Source organism: Lacerta agilis, chromosome 3, assembly GCF_009819535.1.
Source record: "Lacerta agilis isolate rLacAgi1 chromosome 3, rLacAgi1.pri, whole genome shotgun sequence".
NCBI classification, from domain to species: Eukaryota; Metazoa; Chordata; class Lepidosauria; order Squamata; family Lacertidae; genus Lacerta; species Lacerta agilis.
The window spans coordinates 65091944-65113682 of NC_046314.1; the positions used below are offsets into that span (position 1 = coordinate 65091944).

A 21739-nucleotide genomic window follows, 5' to 3' on the forward strand; every position below is an offset into this window, starting at 1 on the left:
AGAAGCACTGAAGGCAATGGAAAAGGTGGCCAGTCACATCAATGAAATGCAGAAGATTTACGAGGATTACGGTGCAGTGTTTGACCAACTAGTTGCAGATCAGAGTGGAACTGAGAAAGAGGTAAGAAGATTGGAGCAGGGTTTTGTGTGTGCAGATAATTCAAATTTGTCCAACAGTATCATCATCATCATCATCATCATCATCAATTTGTATGCCGCCTTTCCATAGTCAAGATGTCTTACAAGACAAGTTACCTGAATTACAAACATAACAAAAGTAGTCATAAACAGTAAATAAAACACATAAAGTACAGAACTATAATTGAAAATTTTCCGCATAAATCATTATAAGCGCCAAAAATGAGTTAGAAAAAATTAGTATCAGTAACAGCAGCAAAATCCCCCTAAACAATACCCCAGCCCAAGCGTCTGTTCAGCAAGTGATGCCAATTGCTGTATGTTAGAATGAATAACCCTTCTAATCTGCAATGGACATAGGTCACAGAACTTTCGATGGGAGAACTTCTAATGCACTCTACTGTTGCATGGCTGAATCCATTCTCATCATTGGGCAAAACAAGAAAAGACCTGGAACTCACAGTGTTTGGTGAGTGATTTATTCAAACTATGTCAAAACATCATCTAAAAAGGCAGTGGTTACAGGTATGCATTGTTTGATATCAGATCTGTTAGCTTTCTATGCTTGCTCCAAGATGGAAATTGGTTGAAATGTACAGTGTTACCTCAGGTTACATATGCTTCAGGTTACATACTCCGCTAACCCAGACATAACACTTCAGGTTAAGAACTTAGCTTCAGGATAAGAACAGAAATTGTGCTCTGGCGGCGCAGCAGCAATGGGAGGTCCCATTAGCTAAAGTGGTGCTTCAGGTTGAGAACAGTTTCAGGTTAAGAACAGACCTCCAGAACAAATTAAATTCTTAACCCGAGGTACCACTGTATTCCACTACTGAAAATTAGTGATGGTTGTATTATTGTGAATATAGTATATAATTTAGCTCTCAAAATTTTTGTGAAAGTATTTACACATTTTATCACAGTGATACTTATAACAGTGGTACAAAGTAGGCTAGTATCATCCCATTATTACAGAGAGGATAAGACAGGTGGGAGCAGCAACAAAATGTTGCAGTGCAGATTGCTCCTATTGAGGGCCAGTCAGTTAACCATGCTCTTTTCTGTGATAGGTTTTCCCATTCCCTCCCTCCTTGATATTTCTATTTTTCCTAACCATCTGCCAACATTCTGTGGCCTCTGAGCCTGCTTAGTCATTATTCTGCTCCACGGGGTTTCTCTGCTCTTTGTCATTTAAGCTACACGTGCTGGAATTCTTCTATATAACTTGAGAAGATGCAGGAGCCCTGTCCTCTTTTGCATCTGACTGCCCTAGGTCTAGCTAGCCTCCTCCCTACAAGTATATTTGTATGTCTGTATACCCTGGCATATCCAAGCCTGCTGATGCCTTCTCTCATGTATGGTATTGATTTTGCTGCATAATGGTCCATGAATGACTTTTCTATTACCACTTGCCTTTCCCTGCAAGACTAATTACAGCCCTTAAGAGTCGTCAACAGGTTTTCCACACCTATCAGCTGATCACCCATTCCCACCACCCTTCTGAGCAATACCCCTCCCCACTCCCTCACTATATTTAAGGATCTAGTGACTTCTGTTTCAGTGTATCTGAAGAAGTGTGCATGCACACGAAAGCTCATACCAGGAACAAACTCAGTTGGTCTCTAAGGTGCTACTAGAAAGAATTTTCGATTTTGTTTTGACTATGGCAGACCAACACGGCTACCCACCTGTAACTTTTCTATTAGTATATGATTGTGATGTTTCTTAATGGCACTCAGTTAATAGCCGAGGGACTTCCTGTTTTGAGTCGGGGACTTCCAATTTTATTGCTCAGCCTATTAACCACTATGCTGTACCAGCTCTCAAGTAACACAGACCGTAACTTGAATTTTTGATCCTTTTAGCACAGAGTGGGAGAGACACCAGATAAAACATTGCGGGGTAGCAGGCTGTAGATGGCTAAGGTCATGGACAAGAATGAGACTTGAGTGATGCAGTCTTAAACTGATTGCCTTGCCTCGATCTTCCCCAGTCACTTAGGGTGACATCCAATGATTTTTGCATACTTACTACAAAAGAAATCTGCTCACAGACCCATACTTCCTGTTTCTCTTCTGTCCCCTCCAGCCCCCTGTATATCCTCTGCCTTTTGAAACATATTTTTGGGGAGAAATTTGCGAGGGGGGTGGGCAGCTGAGGTGAGGAGGAGGAACTCCCATTACACATGATGTTGCCTGTTTGCATTAGGTACCTCTCACCTCAAGTATTTAACTCCTCCCAGCTTTTCTTCTCTTTTTAAGAACATTAGAATTAGCAACTAGAGTTCAAAATATGATCAGGCTGCTGTACATGCTACAGTTTCCATATTGGAGCTGCTGTAAAATGCTTCTGCATCATTAAGGCTTGAATGAAGATTGTAACAATTGCAAGGTGCTGACATGAATCAATTAGCCTTGTGCAATTAAGATATAATCAATCAAATTTCTGTTCATGTCTGTGTCTACAGTTGTGTGAATGATGTGTCTGCATATTATAAATAGCTCTTACTAAGGGATTATATAGTCTTCTTACAGATTGCATTATTATTAATATTATCATTAGGTATTTTGACTCTTATTCCCTTTCACTTTAATTTGTGTATCAGAACAAACTTTTGTATGTTTCTTATACATAAATGTTTCTTCTGGAACTGTAGTCTTGTTAATAGTAAATTTGAATGATTGCACCCATCTCAAATAAATTTGATCCAGTTTATTGATGGGAGGAGAAAAAGTGGATAAAATAAATTCTGTAAAATAAATGAGCTGACAAAGATGTGAATAAACGCTTTAATGTACAGCAGAACATATTTACAATAGTCTGGGACAGGTAAAGTGTAAGACTTCCAGCTGTACCAATCAGGCAAATATCTTGCTTCTCATTAAATGCAACCCAAGATTGTATAAGCCCCAGGAGTGAAATGCAAGCAATGCCAGATCTAGAGAGGACGACACAAATCCCTGTGCAAATACCTGTAGCAATTTGCTTTGCCAGTTAAAACTCACTATTATTAGTGTATGTCATAACTGAATTCAAAAATTAAAATGTAGTACTTAAGTCTAATCAATAAAAGTTGCCTTGTCACTCTCTCTTCTTAGCATTCAAAAGAGCTGTCATCTTAGTATATAAAGAGAACTGCAAACTGAAGAAGAAACTGGTAAGTTTTTTTAGTCAAAAAATACCTAAGATGCATCGTGTATTATTGTTTTGATTTACAATACAAAATGTCTCACGGCATACGTTCAGAAGCTACATGGAATGTTTGATACATTACTTAAGAGAATTTTTTCTAGATGAAGTAGATTAGAAATAGGTGAAAAGAATCTAGAATCACAAGGGACTGTGATCCAGTGGAAGCTTCCCATTTTAGAAAGGGGTGGGGGAGATTTTTGTTTGTTTTGCCTTCTTACTCATCACATCCAAATGGGGTGGTGTCAAAAAGTCACTTGCTTACATGATCCCTGATCCAGCCCCACTCCCCCCAGAAGCACAATTCTGTCTTCTAGGAATGAAGCTTTAATTAACTCTTTAAAAGGCAATGACACTTAAACTGATTCAGTACTGTACTTTTTATTTACAGGCAACAAATGTCCGTACCACGCATAATCATAATGATTTGGACTTGTTTAAATTTCGTTGGCTGATTCCTTTATCTGCTCTTCAGGTCCGACTGGGCAATACAGCAGGTGACCTTATCTATAGATAATAATACTTTTTAATTAAACATTTTTATTGTTGTTTTTTGATGTTTGTCACCAATGAATGTGTTCAGTACTTTTATTACTTCAAATCTTAACATATGGAGTAAAGCTAAACAACAGAAGAAAATGGCCACATTGAGATGTAAACTATGGTTCATGTTTTCCAAACAAGCCAATATATTAAGGCTTCATAGCCTGCTGTTTGGAACTAACAATAGTTTCCTAATTCAGACAAAATAGGATCCTGTAATTAACAGTGGTTTGTTCCCTGCTGATGTGATGGCAAAAGTAATGTGGATGCAGGAGGGTGGTTTATAACTTGGCCTTAGCTAGAGATGTTGTTGTCACTATGGTTGATCAAGCAGTGCATCCATCACAACCTTTTAGAATACAGATTGAAGGACACTTGTGAAAGAACTTCAGTGTTTATTATAGTTGTCAATAATATAGTGCCTATTTACATCAGGCAGCATGCTTAACATGATTTGCCAAGTGTCTTGCTATTTACCAATAAAAAACGAATTTCTTCAGTAACTGTGAATTTGAGATTAAGATTTTTTAATTTAGAAGATAAATGACAAAAAGCTGCCCTGTGTTGGGTGATGAACTTTGTTTGCTGTTAAGCAAACAGTGTGGGCAGAGTCTGTAATGCAATGTTGGATACAGTTAATGGCTCCAACTACAAATAAGGGAGAAACCTGATTTTTCTTCCCAATAATCCATCTCGATAGTGGGTGTCATGGTAGTGCTGCACAGCTTACCTGCTGCATACCAGCATACAGAGGGGGAGTGACAGCATCTTAATTTGGTAAAACAGTGATGGGGGGGAATAACATAAATTGCTAGAATATAAAACACAATAGTAATAGGCGAGGGGCGCTATATCTTGAAAGATCTTGAAGCGTTCACTGTGGTCTCAATAAGTCGTTCTATGAAAATTGTTTGGCTACAGACTTGTAGACATCATGAAATATTTACAATAACATGTCTTTCTTTCCACATGCAGGAACAGAAAACAATTGCATTTGGGAATTGATTCATACAAAGTCAGAATTGGAAGGAAGACCTGAAACAACCTTCCAGCTATGTAGCAGGTAAATCGTGGGTTCACTATGCATAATTTGGGCCATTAGATACCTTTTGGAATTAATCACAGCATACTGAATTTTACTTGTTTAACGACAGCTGTATGTACACTTCCCAAGAAACCACAGGTGAAAGATATTTTATGTTGTTGCTCATGCAGCAAGGCCAAGCATCTCCCTATGGATGTGCTCTGCCAACTCCGTTCTCAAAAGCTCTAGAACTGAACTGTGTAGGCACAGAACTTTATGCAGAGACCATGAGGAATCGCACATTCACGTTGATTCTACAGCCACGTAGCTGTTCCATCTGTGGCCAATTAAGGTTTCCAAATTGCTCCTTCAAATTAAGAACACAAAGCCAAATCATATGTGTTTGTAACCTAACTACACTTTTCTTGAATTTTGCAGTGATTGTGAAAGCAAGACCAATATAGTCAAAGTGATTCGTTCAATTCTAAGAGAAAACTTAAGGCGTCAAATAAAGTGCGACTCACCTTTGGAGAAAACATGTAAAAGCCGCCTAGTTCTGCATAAAAATCGAATTCCTGTTTCAGCAAGATTGGGTAAGAATGTATTTTTTGTCAAAATTTAAACTCATACTAGTTTGAACATGCTTGGATAGTATTACTACAAACACTTATCTGTAGTATTGCTGGAGAGGAAACAAAGATTACAGTAACTAGACTTATTCTGTTTGTACTGCACATTGTTGAAAATTACTAGTTGTGCAACTGTATATTTAGTAGGAGTTATTGCATCATCTTGCAGTTGAAAAGGTAGGAAGAACTAAGAGCAAAGCATAGAATTTATGTTTTAAATACCTGTCTGATTCTAGGTTGGTTTTGGGTTGTTTTTTTTGCTTAAATTTAATAGTAAAGAAAAAGTGTACAAGCATAGCTGATAGGAAGAACATTAATTTTGCTTAAACTAAAAGTCAGTTGTGTTGGATTATAAAGGGGGGGGGAGCCAGAATCCACCTTAGAACAACCACCTTACTAGGTCAACTGAAATGTCACAAAACAGCATGTAAGCTTTTAAGTGTTCCTGAACATTTAATCAGACTGGATAGTAAACAAAGCAAGGGGACGAGGAGGGAAAAAATATTTTGGGTTATTTATTTATTTAATGTTTATATACCACTTAATAATAAAAAAATATATCACAGTGGTTTACAACAATATAAAACCTTTCTTATGTATCTTTAGGCACCAGGCAAAAACATTTATCTTCTCTCAGGCCTAATTAAAAAATATATGGCGCTTTAAAACTTTGGGAGGGTATTGCTTTTTATTTGTTACTACGGTATGCATTTTTGTTTTTATATTGTAAACTATCCTGTGATCCTCAGATGAAAGATGGTATAAAATTGTGTATTATTATTATTATTATATCAACTTGCAAGAAACTGAGACTAGTGATTAACAAAGCAGGATATTCTTCCACACAAAAAGTTTGAGCAACCTCCAAAACAGAAGTAGTTCCTCTACACTGGTTGCTAGAAATTACTTTCTCATAAACTTGCTTGTGACTACCATAGAGGCTTATCCTCAGAGCAGTTGAGGAAAGGTTGAAGCATAGCACAGAAATGAGCAGTTCCGTATCTTCAACATTGCATAACTTGTTCACTTCAGCTTCATGCAGAGATTCTTGCTCAGTACTTGAACCTTACAAACTTGCCTTTGTAGGGGTTTTTTTCGGGGGGCAGGGGGAATATTGTTAGTCTATTTTATTGACAGGCTTCCACAGTGACTAGGCTGGAAGCACTGAACCCTGTTCCTTCCTAGTGCTACTAAGGCAGCTTAACATTGCCATTTTTACACAGTTAGTCCACATGTGGTTTGGCTCTGTGGGCTCCTAGATAAATCAGCCAATCTAAGTCCAGGGTTTTGATTTGAAGAAAGCCACACTTCACAACTTAAAATATCTCCCCTGCGATATAATGAAAGTAGTTTAAAATGTCAATTCATACTGAAACATTGTTATGCTTGCCAGAGTTGTTGAGTATAGGAATTTAGCATGTGTTTTTACCCTGGCAGCTTCCTCAAGATCATTAAAGTTAATGAAGAACTCTCCCAGTAATGAATGGAACACTGAAGCAGGCAAAGTAAATGAATTGGATTCTGATGAATGCAGCCTGAGTAGCAGTACTCCAAGTAGCAGTTGTCATACCACTGATAGCATCCTGGAATCAAAAAATTTGTCTCCAGTGAAACATCTCCAGAACTATGCATCAGATTTTTCAAACAGTCCTGTCAAAGAATCTGACATTTTAAGTGACGACGAGGATGACTACCAGCAGATTCTAAAGAAAGGCAGTCCCACAAAAGACATAGAAATTCAGTTCCAGCGGCTGAAGATTTCCGAGAATCCTAGTGATGATACAGAGGATAAATATTCTTCTGAGAGTGGGTATGGAGAAGGGCGGAGGGTGGGTGATCACCCTAAACTAGTCAGGGCACACTTTTGCCCTATTAAACGGAAAGTGAACAGCACAAGACGCGACAAAGGAACATTACTGGCAATGCAAGAACGGCACCAGTCTCTTGACAGCCATCCAGATGCTGCAAGTTTTGACCTGAATTCTATTTTAGAAAGAGAATTTAGTGTACAAAGTTTAACTTCAGTGGTTAATGAGGACTGCTTTTATGAAACAGTAGACAGACATGGAAAGTCCTAGCTGCCTGATTCCAGCATCACCACATACAGATTTACATACTTTAAAAAGGGTGATTATTGTAACTTGAGAAACTATTCAATTTAATGCACTACTGTGTTTTCCACAGAAGTAGTTGTAAAGGCTTAAGTTATTTTAATTTATTGTGGAACAGAAATTTATAGAGTGAGCTGTTTACGATTCAGGGCAGCGTAATCTCATTTAAATAAAATTAAGGGATTTTTTTAAACTTTTGAAAAGGGGATGAACTCTTGTCAATACCTATGTTCTTTTGAGAAAGTTCAAGCAACTTTAATTTGGGGCATTTAAAGCAAAAATTATTTTTAAATTCATCTTAGAAAAATTAAAGTCCTGCACTAAGATGTTTATACTTGATTTATATACATATGTAAATATAAAAAGCCTGTACTGTAATCTTACTGTATTTCTCATTTTTCTCTACAAGCTTGTACAGTAAAATGCTAAATGCAATTGGTGTGCTTTGTTTTTTATGCTGTTCTCTCTTCAATGAATTTCACATACCTTAGTTCAAAAAGACTTAACATTCCAACTTGGAATGTATTTCATTCCACTCGACAGAAACACACACCATGGCTGGTTAATTTTCTAGAATGAGCTACATCACGTCATCCTTAGTTTTGCCAAATCTGCTCCTCTTCCTGTTTCGCTTCTTTGTCAATTCATCCCTATAGTTATACGTAAAAAGTTTTGGGTCTTCATCACACATTTTTCTATAGACATCACAAAGGCTTTTAAAGTGAAACATAGAAAGTTGAGTCGGGCGCAGAGTTGGATCAATATCTGCCAGCTTGAGTAGCTGTTCTGCTTTTTCTAAACGTCCAGCTTCTGGAAATAAGACCCTGAAAGAAAATAGTAGAGATAATCCAAGTGAGATTTCTTAAACCACCAGAAACAGTGACCCGCTTCAATAAAATTACCTTACTAATCCATGCTAAGAATAGTTGCCTGCACTAACTGCAGTTACTCTACATTGTTGGTCTACTACACCCTACCCCAATGGAATCATCTTATGCTGCTCAATCTTTTCTCCTGTACTCTGCCCCCTCACTCAGTGGTTGGCTTTCCTTATCCAATTTTTTGCCTTCTCTGCACATCACTTAGAAATTTTACTTTCTCTTCCCGAACACTGCCATTCTCTATGGAAAGCTTTCGTTCTAAAATGAAAAGCCACAGAGCTCAAGCTTGCATTGACATCCTAATCATACAGGTAAACCAAATATGTCTTTATTTTGTCTTACAAGTCAACATGGAAACACAGTATGGTTGTTTTAAACTGATCATCAGCGCAACTGCAACAGCAGCACTAAAGCATCACCAGTTTAGTTTTCAGCAGGCAGCAGATCAGTTCACACTGTTAAAATTTCTACCACACTGAAAATTCCCCCTCCCAGTTCCTTAAGGAGGGGTGCTGCCACAAAGAAAGCCTCACCCTTTATCCCAATCAAGTTTCAGATAATAAACAGGCACCAAGGCCTCATCTGTTGATTGTAGGGCATAGAGGTGCGGTGACAAGATGGGGTTGTGCCCTGGCATTTAAAGCAAGGTTGGGGAGGCAGTGGCAGTCCATATATTCTTGCACTCCAATGCCCATCAGCCCCAGCCAATCCAAATTTCAGCCCAACAGCTGGTTCCGCATGCTCTGATTGGTGTAAACCTTTTCAACACAACTATGGCCACTACTTGTCAGCAGGTGTTTACTGTATGGTGCTTATTTTTGCTTGGTGTACTTTGAAGTAGATGCTAGTTAATAGAAAGGAACTAGGCCTGGATAATTTTTCTCTCTCTTTGTAGGGCTATAGAGCGGCAAAGACAGTATGCGTGTGTGTGATTGTCACTGTTTATTCTCAGAGACATATCTGAAGACACTCATTTACTTTGTTTCATGTTCCCTTGCCCAATAATAAAATTTATTATGTTTATTTATTTAAAAGGTAAACACACATATATTTTACCCTCAAAATAACTGAGATTTGTATCCACTGGTCATAAAAAGCTCAAATTCAGTGGGGAAGCCACAATCACCCACCCTACACCTGACATAACATGGGATGACAAGCAGGGGGTGTAAGGGTGGGACTTCAAAGGAATGATCAGGAGCTTAAGATGGACTCCCGACTGGGTGCATGCCTTGCTCCAGCAAAGGAACAACCAGCCTTCAATGGAAACTGGAGGCTTAAGGAGCAACCTGGGAAGAGAAAAGCAGTTTCCATTGAAGGCTCCAAAACTAGAAGTTTAAGGAGCAGCATGGAAAGGAGAAGGTCGTCTTCAGTAAAGTGAGAAGTTAATACCAAAGGACTCTCAAACAGCCCAGCATTGTGCTTTGAATTTCCCACAATCAGGGCTGCAAAGCACAACATCACTTGACCTCACTAGGACATCAAATGATTGACAAGTGGGTGGCCCCAGCTACATGTTACATTTGGCCCACCTATGGCTAGGGAGATAAGGATCTGGCCCAAGGAGGAGAAAATGCTTCCCAACTCCTCCTTTAGATAATACGAGATGCAAGAGCTCTTTCTGAGGAATTTGGTCTATGCTAGCTATTTCTCTCACACACCATGCTGACTGCAGTCACCAACTAAAGATTCCCATGTGTGAAATTACTTTGCATAGCCATTGTATTAAGAATACCATTCTGAAGATTTTTTAAAATGTATGTAGGGAAAAGATCTCTTACCGTACACTTTGATGACAATATTTCCTTCTGAACTGAAACACAGTTCGGACAACTTTCTCCACCAGATTAAATGGCTGTTCTATTTTTGGTTGCACCAATGGGGTAAAATGAACAACAGTCACATCCACCTGCGAATAGAAATAAAAACAATGGATCTAAGAAAGTATCTGTTGGCTATTTTGATTCCTTCTATAAGGGCTCTACACTGCAATCCTGTATGGGAAAACCTGGAATAATTGCATTTACCTTGAACAAATCTACCCCAAATTCACATCAACATAGAAAATAGTAATTGCCAAAGTCATCCTCCTACTACAATAGTCGTGGATGATGGGAGATGCATTCCAGCAACTTCTGCAGAGTGTCACCCCTGTCCTATTTTCATATATGGTGACAGTTCGTGGATAGGCATTCTTGGGAAACTCACACCAGTCCCCTTTCACAGGTAAAGCAAAATGTTTATGAGCACTTTTGCCCCCCCCCCCAAACTACACTTTGTGAGGGAGCCTTGTAAGATCAGTCCTGAAAGACAATACAGTTTCTTAACTGTGTGTGTACTGTTTTGGAAGATTCTATGGTACCAAAACAAAGTTTTTGACTCAGAACCAAAACAAACAATGACTTGTGTGAATAATTGTGTAATCAATAGCAGGAGATGTCTTGCAATGCAGTACCACAAATGATTCATTGGTTATGTTGCAGTATATGAAATCCCATGAATAAGGACAATATAGGAAATAGCAGTTAAGAACTCTACAGTGGTGCCTCGCAAGACGAAATTAATTCGTTCCGCGAGTGTTGTTGTATAGCGGAAAATTCGACTTGCGAAGCACAGTCGGAGGAAGTGTGGTCTTACGGGGGAAAATCGTAAAACATTTTCGTTTTGCGAGTCATGGCCATAGGAAAATTCGTTTTGCGAGTCACCCTTTTGTTAGCGAATGCTTCGTCTAGCAAGTTTTTCGTCTAGCGAGGCATTCGTCTTGCAAGGTACCACTGTACTGGCTTTCAAAAGGAGCTTGTGCAAAAATATTGCATGAGCAGAAGAACTCTGGTTTTGGAGGTTCTTGTTCCCACACAGCCCTCTTCCACTAGGTCAGAAACAGTCATTCCATGAGCAAAGGACTTTCCACTTGCAGAAGTGGAAGCCCATATAAATAAATATTTTGGATAATATGATACAGGTTAGGTTCCAATGGAAACTAAGATATACAGAAATAAAGTGCATTAGCATGTTTTCTTTCTGTAGAAATACAAAGCAATTCTCATTACTTCATTATAGGCTTGGGCTCTTAGAATACTAGGAAAGCTGCTTTGTTACTATGGGAACAGTTATAGAAAATGCTGTTCCCTTCTGATTGGATGCTTTGAAATTACTAACATTATATCCTATTTCTTCGTTGAGCATACTAACAGGCTGAATTTCAAAATCTAACAAGATACACACAAGCATATTTTAAAACTGCTGATAATCATACCACCTCCACCTTATTTTGCAAATGTTTTTTTGTAGAAAACAAAAAATTACAGCTAAGATAAAATACAAGCTCATCTCACTGAGGGGGACCTACACCCCAGTCCCCACACAATTCCGTCACTTCTGCTGCCCAAGCCTGTTTTGTTTTGCAAACACAGGCCTGGATTTTGTCCAGGGTGGAATCTACATACATATAAAAAGTGTTCTGATAATGCTTTTTTAAAGAAAGTGTTTGTAAAAATACAGCAAATTTTCCTTAAGGCTCATCATCACCATTTAGTGTCACATTGTGTATTGCACTTAAAACACACTTAAAACGTTTTACTTGCAGCTGTATAGCTAAGTTCCAGTACATTAAGAAAAAGGATTTCTGGATAAACAGAATGCCTTTTTGAATCCTTTTCTCAAACAACATGCAGCTATATACAATGATAATGTAATAAAGAATGTAATAAATAAACATTTTAAAACTATATTATGTTAACTCCCTAGTTTTGCTCCTCCAACTTTACCATCCTTAGCTGCTGCCTCCGAGTGTCCTGCTCTTTTAAACTCCAGCCAGTCTACCTTATTGCTCCTTCCATTGGAATTGTTTGCCCAAATAGAAACATCTACATTTATTTATTGGTTTTTTATTTTTAGTAAATGCACAATGCAAACTTGTAAAATGGCACCACCAATCTACTGTATATTATTCAGTCTACATTCCTTCCCACCTTTCAAGCAAAACTGAAGCCTGCGTTTTCGTCAAGGATAAGTATATGCATACAGGTATGTTTCGTTACCCTTGCTTCTCCCATACGTCTCTTGCCATTTAAGAAGTTTATATTACAGTATAGACTTTTCAGGGCGGATACCTGCTTCATTTTTTCTGGAAAATTCTGTAAACGCCATACAAGGTCAGTACTAAAACTATACAGCCTAGACCCAGTGTACCTGAAGGAGCGTCTCCACCCCCATTGTTCAGCCCGAACACTGAGGTCCAGCACCGAGGGCCTTCTGGTGGTTCCCTCACTGCAAGGAGTGGGGTTACACGGAACCAGGCAGAGGGCCTTCTCGGTAGTGATGCCTGCCCTGTGGAACACCCTCCCACCAGATGTCAAAGGAAAAAACTACCAGACTTTTAGGAGACATCTGAAGGCAGCCCTGTTTAGGGAAGTTTTTAATATCTGAAGGACTATTGTGGCTGAGGAAACACAGCCAGATGGATGGGGTATAAATAATAAATTATTATTATTATTAATATTATTAATTTAAATAGTGCAGTTAAAAAAACTACCACACTAGCCTTTAGCTACAAGAACCACTCTGAGCTCCTTAGAAGTGGGATATAAATGTAGTAATAATAAAATTAAACAAAAGTTGGAGATTTCTGTTAACTTAGCCCTCTCCTAGGCTAAGCAGCGTCACCATGACAGAAAAAAAAACCTGTGGAAAAAGAATACACAATGTCTTGTAGGCACATTTTACCTGAGCCTGAGAAAGAACATGTACCTAACGTTTGCTCAGGATTAGTTCCCATGGATTTCAATGATAATTACTTGCTATTAAGTGTGGCTAGAAATGCAGCTTAAAATAGTCTACAATTCACTATTTATATAAACCAGGATTGTTCATTTAAAAAATGAAATAAAACCCATTTATACAAAAATCTGTCTACTCTTAAAACTTAAGTTCTTATTGCAACTTCACAAAATGAGTAAGGAAAAACAGCCAATGGAGTGCAGTGCCACACACTGTTCTGGGGGTTCTCCCAACCTTCCCAAGCAGATGGTGGGGGTGGGGGTGGATTTGCATTGCACTAGTGGGATTCATTGCACTGATTTCCACTACCACAACAACTCTGTTGAATCTCCCACCCACAGAGTTTCAAAAACTGCTGGCCCATCAATGGCCCTGGTAAGTCCACCTAATTACCTGACCAGGGGAAAAAAGAGAAATAATGATGATTTACCATCCCATCACCTTGCTGCTTTACAGACATTCCTTTATTTGCAGAAAGGATGGCACACCTGTGGCCCTCCAGATTTGGTGGACCCCAACTTCCATTAGCATAGCCAATGGTCAGGGATGGTGGGAGTTGTAGTTCAGCAGCATCTTGTGGGTTAGTTTCCCCAATTTAGAGGAATACTAGTCTAGCAACTTCATAAATGAGTTACAACCACAAGTACTTTTGCTGTGCATTTCGACTGTCAGCCATGGGGTCCACAATTTAATGCCATTAAGTCCAATACATGTGCAGCCCAATGCTATGAATGTTTACTCAGGTATAAGTCCCACCAAGTTCAATTAGACTTATGCCCAATGAAATGTTTTAATAGAATTGTAGTCCTCTCCAGACATGAAAAGCTTCCAAGTGTTTTCAAAGCGCATGTGCCCACAGAAACAAACCCCTATCCTTATACTGGGCTAGAGAAGGGAAGGGGTTTATCCTGTTGCTGCAATGAGCTTCACTCCCAAGCAGCTTCGCTCCCAAAGCTCAATCAGAGACCCTGTCGCAACCCAGGGTCAACCATTGCCAAGCCCAGACACAATCACCAGAGGCTGTAGAAATCAAATGTGAAACTGCATTACTGTGGTATGGATCAACCTTAAAAACTCAACATTGAAACTGTTCTGAAAGGAAAACGTAGAACACCAGTTACTTCCAAGACTAATGAAGCAAGGGATAAAATTATGTACCGTTAGCTGTAAACTATCACATGCTACAAACCACTGCCTTTTCCCTTTCCACACACTGCAAAGAGTCAGACAACGAAAGGAAGAACTCATATTTATATTGCTGCACAATCAGCAGGTTTCCCTTCCCACTTTTTTGCTTTATAGTCTCCCTCTTGCTGACTTGTCAGGATCTCCTCAACAGCGCTCTGTATTTAATCACAAAGCCTCATCAGCATTACTTTATTTTGCCTTCTGGTGTTTAGGGAAAGGTGACTAATTACAGAATTACAGAAGGCTACAAGCTACTAGTAGCAGGTATGTAAAACTCAGCCATATACTTCTGCCACTTTAAATATATTTCTGCACCATAATTAATAGCAGGAATTATAAACTTATTGTGGAGGATTTGGGGTAGTGGTGGCTGTTTGCAATGTAAATTCTGATTTGCAGGTGCAGTAAAGATCGCTCGTTTCATTTCCTTATAGTTAAAGCAGCTTTTAAAATATAGGGTTGGGGGGGGTATAAAAGTTTATGTTTTCTGAAATACCTATTTCTCTACATTTCTCCTGATTTCTAAACTACTGTCAAACATTCATCATAGGATTCAGAAATCATTGTATTTTTAGAATTAAGGGTTTGCATGTGTTTCCTCCATGATCTCTTTACATTTGCTCCTTCAACAAAGTATTCCCCCCCCCTCTTCAGTGCAGATTCATTAAACAAAGTAGTTCTTTATTCTCCAGTAGATGGTACTAAGACAGGGAATGGGCAGGACTGCTGTGGTGATAGCATCAGAGAGCTATTTTTGTTTAATAAAAAAACAAAAACCAATGAATTTTTTTTAAATGAAGAGACCTTTACATTCAAGAGAAGTTGTTTCTACGACTTACACTGCCGAGAAAGCATCCTGAATCTCCCATTTAGCAGTAAGTACTGAATTTCATTAGACTCTGTACAGTACATTACAGTTTATGGTGTTTAAAAATGTTCTAACCAAATGTTGCAGTTTAATGTGGGTGTAATTTAGTCTGCTTCTAGAAGTTATTGGGATAAGCTACCATTCCTATTGTCATCATGCTTGTTTTTATTTTTAAAGCTGCTGAAATGCAAAATCTGAAGCAAAGATAAACAGTAAAAGAATGATGGGTAGACAGTGCCATGCAGGGATGGCTCCACTGAGAGCTAGTGTGGTAGAGTGGTTAAGAGCGGTAGACTCGTAATCTGGTGAACCAGGTTCACGTCTCTGCTCCTCCACATGCAGCTGCTTGGGCTAGTCACACTTCTTTGAACAGTCTCTCAGCCCCACTCACCTCACAAAGTGTTTGTTGTGGGGGAGGAAGGGAAAGGAGAATGTTAGATGCTTTGAGACTCCTTTGGGTAGTGATAAAGCGGGATATCAAATCGAAACTACTCTTCTTCTTCTTCTTCTTCTTCTTCTTCTTCTTCTTCTTCTTCTTCTTCATTTCCCACCGTCACAGCCTAGGAAATGGATGTGAAGTAAACAGGGGCATCTGCTCTGTGGCAGATCCATGGGTTGGTTTGTAGTCTGCTGGTCCCACAGAAATATAGACCTAGTTAACAAGTCAATCTCTTTTGCTGAGCCAAGCAGCTCTTTAAAGATGCAGCAAACTTTCAAGCTATATAAAACTATATTGTGGGAAATTGAGGCTATGAGAGGGTAGAAAGGCGCTTGCATAACTGTTTTAGGTTGGACTGTTTTAAAAGCAGATATATCTGTAAGCTGCCTTGAGTCCTGGTATAAGAGAAAGGCGGCATAGAATAAATGAATAACAACAACAACAACGTAACAGGACAGCTCTCCTGACCAGCTTCTCTTACTGATACCAGCTTCTCTTACTAATTTCTCTTACTGAGAAATTAATACAGCAAAATTTCCTGAAGTTGTCAGAACCAATCAAGATTTTCTGCCATGGCAGCAATTCCATAAACTGATCACTAACTGGGTGTCACATTTTTCAAAGACTACCAGAAGGGCAGGAAAGAATGTGTATCTCTGCATTGGTGGCAAATGGGGCAGATAACTAAATAATACAGTTTCTCTGCTGAAAGGGGGAGAGAGGGCATGGAAACAGAAAATTGTTCTGAGTAGCCCAGGTGATATTTGCTCCCCTTGGTCCATGACACAATCAAAAGATGCCAAGAGAACTTCACATATGCCACAAATTTCTTTTAATGTACCTTTTGAAAAAGGAAGTTAAATTATAGATCATAGGGGGCAGACAGTGACTCCCTTCTCTACACAAGTTGCAGTATAATATGTGTGGTGGGTAGTGAAAAGGGTACTTTGGGCTCATACAACAGAAGAGATGGCAATTAGGGTTCATGGGGAACTGAGCAAGATTTGTTTAGAAAGCTTATTAAAGTGCTTCTTTAGCTTTAAAATCATTATCCAGAAAATAAAATACCTATTAAAGGACAGACAGCATCAATTATATAAATATAAGTATAAACTGAGCAAATCTTGTTTCTTTCTCTGGTCCACTAAAAAGTTAAAATCAGCAGATGTCATAACAGATATCATACAAATGCCCCCCCCAAAAAAACATAGGTGGGAAGACCCTTGTTCTAAGCATAAGTGCATGCAATGCAGTACTTACAGAAAAGGTCAAAAGTTCTTTTTTCTTAAACCACTCTAATCTTCAAAATATCTAGCTAAGCAGGTAAAAAAAAAGGCTGTTTCAGCATAATGATGTTTTCATGTTTTTAAGATGTTGGCAGCACATTTTGGATTCCAAGTCTTGTTATATACATGAGAAATGTACAAGCTGAAGAATCCATTAATTACTAGATTCTGAATATGCTCAGGCTTGCATGCCATTTACATGCTGCTTTTCACAAGAGATGTTAGCTCATCTACCATTCAGTATAAGCCCAGCCTTTCAAATTCAAATACATGTATTTTTGTATTTTATTTTATTTTTTAAAAAAATCTAATCACACCAAGTCCTACTGTAACTACTATTATACAGGTTGGCTCCAAAGAGTACACACATATTCACTGAGTTAGACCACTGGCCCTTGTGGGTCAGCACTGTCTATTACACTAGGTGGCAACCCCCCGAATACACTTTGTGCTCTTTTCCAGTGAATCCAAATGGTTTAAGAGGTACTGAACTCATGTCCATTTCAATGTGACAGGAGATGGGATGTTTGCAGGCAGAGAGGACCTAAATGTAACACCTAGAGCAAAAATGTATTGGACTTCGCCAAACCTTTCTGCTTAGACCTTCAAGTGGTTCACTGGTAAACTCCTACCAAAATTAATGGACCTGCAATTTTATCCACCCTGTTACTAAGTGATACCACCCAACTTAAGTCACTGGCACTATTTAAAAGCTAAAAATGCCAGTAAGTGGTCTTATGAACAGTTAAATTAATTAGATGAGCTTGCATTCAATACTTTAAGATTAATAGTATAAAACTAATGACCTCTCTCTATAGTTAGAATGCTGAAACCTCCTCTCCTTCTAAATCCAATTCATTTGAATTGGAATTAAAAGTAATTATAACATTATTATTCTATAATTTTAATTATCATGGAAAATAAGCTAGCTCTTTGTCCAACAAAATATATGAAACCTAGAGCTATATAAGAGTTTTCCATGTACCGGGCATCATTTAGACTGCAAGGAAATGATCCAGCTGATGTTAAGCACATTTAAGTGTCACTGATTTCAACGACAGCGTTGATTTCAGAGTTAACATGCAGCTGACCCTGCCATTTAAAACCAACAAAATTTAAATGTACTTTAATTTAGCTGAATCATTCTTTCAGTCTTTAGTAATAGCTTTATTTACTCTTAGTTATTGTGCTATATCAGAGGTGGTTAGTATGAATCAAGGGATAGGGTAAATATAAGTTTCTAGTCCTTAGGAAATTCAAATTCTATATGGCCAACACAGAAGTTTGAACTTTGCTCTTCAGAAAATAGTAAGGGAACAGATTTTTTTGTAAAAAAAACAAAAACTTGGGACCAGTTTACCTGAAAGATTGCCTTAATTCATATATGTCTACTCAAACACTTTGATATGAAGAACTGGCACTGTTACAGGGGCCACATAATACCCATTCTGCATTCGTAAGAAAGCAATCTTTAGTGTTGCAGCACCCACACTTTGGAACCCCACCTATTGACATCAGACAGCGGCCTTCACTGTGCTCTTTTTGATGCCTGATAGAATCATTTTTGTTTAGATAACCCTATTCAGATGGGTAGAATGTTGATGCGTGTTTTAATCTGTTTTTAGTTTACCAGTGATTTATTTCAAAAAATTGTTTTAACTGCTTTTATTGATCATTTTATTCTTTTTGTAAACTGCTGAGGTTTTTTTTTTAAAAAAACAATGAAGCAGTGTTCAAATTTTATGAAATAAATACATAAATAAAAGAGCACTTGCTGAACCATTAAAAACCATGGAAATGGGGAAAAGATTATACTGACCTAAATTTCCAAGAATTAAATTTCCAATGGAAACTGGGAAGAAAGTATATACTTACAAGCCACTGCTTTAGTTAATTATAGATTTGAATAGATACCTTGTTCTACTTTTGTGCCACAGAAGCGAGATGGCCACTGAGGGCAAGAATATCTCAATTTTGTATTTCTGTGTTTTTTGGCATTTACATGATCCTAGTATTGTGCCTTCAGTGTTTCAATTTGAGTTTTCTTGAAGTAGCAGAATATTGAAGGGCAGTTCCTTGTGCTCAGTCGCTCACACACTGTTCATTTATAATCATTTCTGTTCAAGTGCCCTGTGTACAGCTGCGCTGTGCTTTTGTAGCCTTCTCATCTGCTGCAGGGTCACGTTCAGTCATTCATTCAGATAGCAGTGATTTTAAATGCAAGTGTTCTAGTTTGCTCATTTCTCTTTCCTTTGCCCCTGCCATTTCCCCCCTTCCTCCCCCCTTCTATCACATGCGGACAGCTATAGCTGTGGCTGGGGAGCCATCAGGCATACAAAGGTTTACAACAGGAGAGGAACAGGCAGACAAAAGGTGACAGCACATCTCATCATGGCATCAGCAGCTCTACAGTTCTTTGCTTTCATTCTAGCCTTGTTTGGTGTTTTCGGTGCAATTACAGCCACCTTGTTGCCCAACTGGAAGGTGAATGCAGATGTAGGTTCAAACATCATCACAGCCATAACTCAGATGCAAGGACTCTGGATGGACTGCACATGGTACAGCACCGGGATGTTTAGCTGCACGTTGAAATATTCAATCCTCTCCCTCCCTGTTTACATCCAGGCAGCACGGACCACCATGGTGTTGTCTTGCATCCTCTCCACTTTTGGAATCTGCATCGCCACTGTGGGGATGAAGTGCACTCGGCTGGGAGGAGACCAGGACACCAAAAGCCACACTACATTTGCAGGAGGTGTCTTCTTCATCCTTGCAGGTATATTCGGCTTGATACCAACAGCCTGGTACACGAGAGAAATCATTTCAAATTTTCTGGACCCAACAGTCCCAGAAAGCAGTAAGCATGAACCAGGAGGAGCAGTTTACATTGGATTCATTTCAGCAGGACTTCTGCTCACTGCAGGTGCCATCTTTGGCACTTCCTGTTTTACAAAGCAACAAAGAGCATGGATTTATCCCAATAAAACGCAGCAACAGTTCCCAGCTGCCCAGCAAGAGAACAACACAGGCTACAACCTGAAGGATTATGTGTAAATACAGTTGTCGGTCTGTCACTTAGGGCTCCTGCCCAGTTGGGGGGGGGAGTGTTTATTGTAGTTCTGGGTTTTTAAAAATATCAAAGAAAGTTTTTTGTTCTTGATGCAAGTGTCATCATTACACTCTGGTATGGTACTGGGGGGAAATTTAAATCACTGCAACAACCATTAATTTATGTTGATATTGCTTTGCAACTGAATTGTATTAGAAAAAAACAAAAAGAACGGCAAAAATGTGTACAGGTTGTTGTTTTTTAGCACGTGAAAGTTAGATCTCTGTAATGTGGCTTACTTAATTTCAGCACAACTCTAATTTTAATTAGGGTACCCGCCAAACCTACTCTGCCTTTATGTGAAACCCTATGTATTGTTTTTAAAATTGTAGCTTTCATTGTCAATACCCAACTACCATGGTAACTAAATTTCTTCATTTATAAACAAACAAAGCCTCGTGTATTTGCATATCAGAGGCTGAAGACACTGCTTCAGTTGTTGCCAAAGCTTCCCCCTCATCTCCTGACCACCTGCAGCAGATTCCATTTTTATGTTGTTTTTTATATGTCTACTTAGCAGTCTGCAGCTAATTGAAGGGTTAGACACAACTCAGGACTAAGAAATGGGTGTATCAGCAGCAGCCTCTGTAACTAAAAGAAACTTAAACCCTCCAATTTCATCCTCCACTTTAAAAATATTTTTGTCCCCTCCTTGACTTTTCTATGTTATACCCAAGTCACTGCATGATTTAACTAACCAAAATGCATCTGTTCCCAATCTGTTCAGGGCTTCAGTGTGATTTTAACCTGTACATCATTTGATTTCTTTAAATCCTTTCTTTTATGCAAACTATTTACTATTGGATCAGAGTTACTGGCAGTCTGCCACACAAAGAGTTCTTGCAGGTGATAGCAACTCAGTTTGCAATTACTTTGTCAGCATGATTCACTTGGTTAATTTGCCTTGCTTCTCATAACCTTCTTTTTAACATGCTGAAATGATTATTAGTCGCTGTGGGGAACCCCTCATTTCTATTCAGGAGGTGAGGCAGAGTTTGAATCCTTTGGCATATAAGGGAAGGAATAGAAAAGGGACGTTTGGACCATAACTTGGGACACATGTGTAAATTGCATACACACAGATATTCTAGTGCAAATATAATGAGTTTACATTTCACTAAAGAATATGGCTTGGCCTCTTGTAAAAGATGAGTAAGATTATTTGTTCCATATTAGTTTTTATTTTTCTACCCAGTTTTCAAATATTGGCTCTGAGCTGCAGATGTGCATAGAAAAGGTACAGGAAAAGGGCACCAAAATGACCAGGGAGCTGAAGTAACTCCCATACTAAGAAATGTTGCAACATTTGGGTCTTCTTAATTTACAAAAAAAGTGAGTAAGAGGGGACATGCCAGAGGTGTATAAAATAATGTCTGGTATGAAGAGAGATGTTTTCTTGCTCTTTCATACTACTAGCCAGGTTCATTGAATAAGGCTGAATGGTGGGAGATTCAAGACAGGAACTGTTCACACACTGCATAGTTAAACTGTGGAATTCACCATCACAAGATGTGGTGATGGCAACAAAGTTAGATGGCTTTAAAAGGCGATTAGA

The 21739-nt window shown here is 38.7% G+C and overlaps 3 protein-coding genes across 6 annotated transcripts in view; 2 read left to right on the forward strand and 1 right to left on the reverse strand.

Annotated features, from left to right (window-relative positions):
• The window catches only part of TIAM2 (TIAM Rac1 associated GEF 2), a 127475-nt gene extending 119406 nt beyond the window's left edge, over positions 1-8069 (forward strand). For all 3 annotated transcript variants that reach the window (XM_033144041.1, XM_033144040.1, XM_033144042.1), the window contains 7 exons: positions 3-121; positions 499-607; positions 3237-3295; positions 3719-3824; positions 4846-4933; positions 5333-5487; positions 6961-8069. In XM_033144041.1, coding sequence (XP_032999932.1) covers positions 3-121; positions 499-607; positions 3237-3295; positions 3719-3824; positions 4846-4933; positions 5333-5487; positions 6961-7601 — 1277 coding nt within the window. In that variant the 3' untranslated portion in view covers positions 7602-8069. The remainder of the gene's footprint in view (positions 1-2; positions 122-498; positions 608-3236; positions 3296-3718; positions 3825-4845; positions 4934-5332; positions 5488-6960) is intronic.
• Positions 6900-21739, reverse strand: part of TFB1M (transcription factor B1, mitochondrial) — a 30331-nt gene continuing 15491 nt past the window's right edge. The window contains 2 exon segments of the mRNA XM_033144050.1: positions 6900-8458; positions 10297-10424. Of these exon segments, the coding sequence (XP_032999941.1) occupies positions 8215-8458; positions 10297-10424 (372 nt within the window). The 3' untranslated portion in view covers positions 6900-8214.
• Positions 14722-20347, forward strand: CLDN20 (claudin 20). Of its 2 annotated transcripts, none has more exons than XM_033144049.1 (2): positions 14722-14746; positions 19379-20347. In XM_033144049.1, exon 2 carries the CDS (start codon positions 19467-19469, stop codon positions 20127-20129), a length of 663 nt encoding a protein of 220 aa, XP_032999940.1. In that variant the 5' UTR covers positions 14722-14746; positions 19379-19466; the 3' UTR covers positions 20130-20347. The 2 variants fall into 2 exon arrangements, with proteins under 2 accessions (XP_032999940.1, XP_032999939.1); XM_033144048.1 differs by lacking the exon at positions 14722-14746 and adding an exon at positions 15277-15357.

Excerpts from the sequence above, each read along its gene's own strand:
- CLDN20 (XM_033144049.1), top strand. The coding sequence starts at position 19,467 with ATGGCATCAGCAGCTCTACAGTTCTTTGCTTTCATTCTAGCCTTGTTT.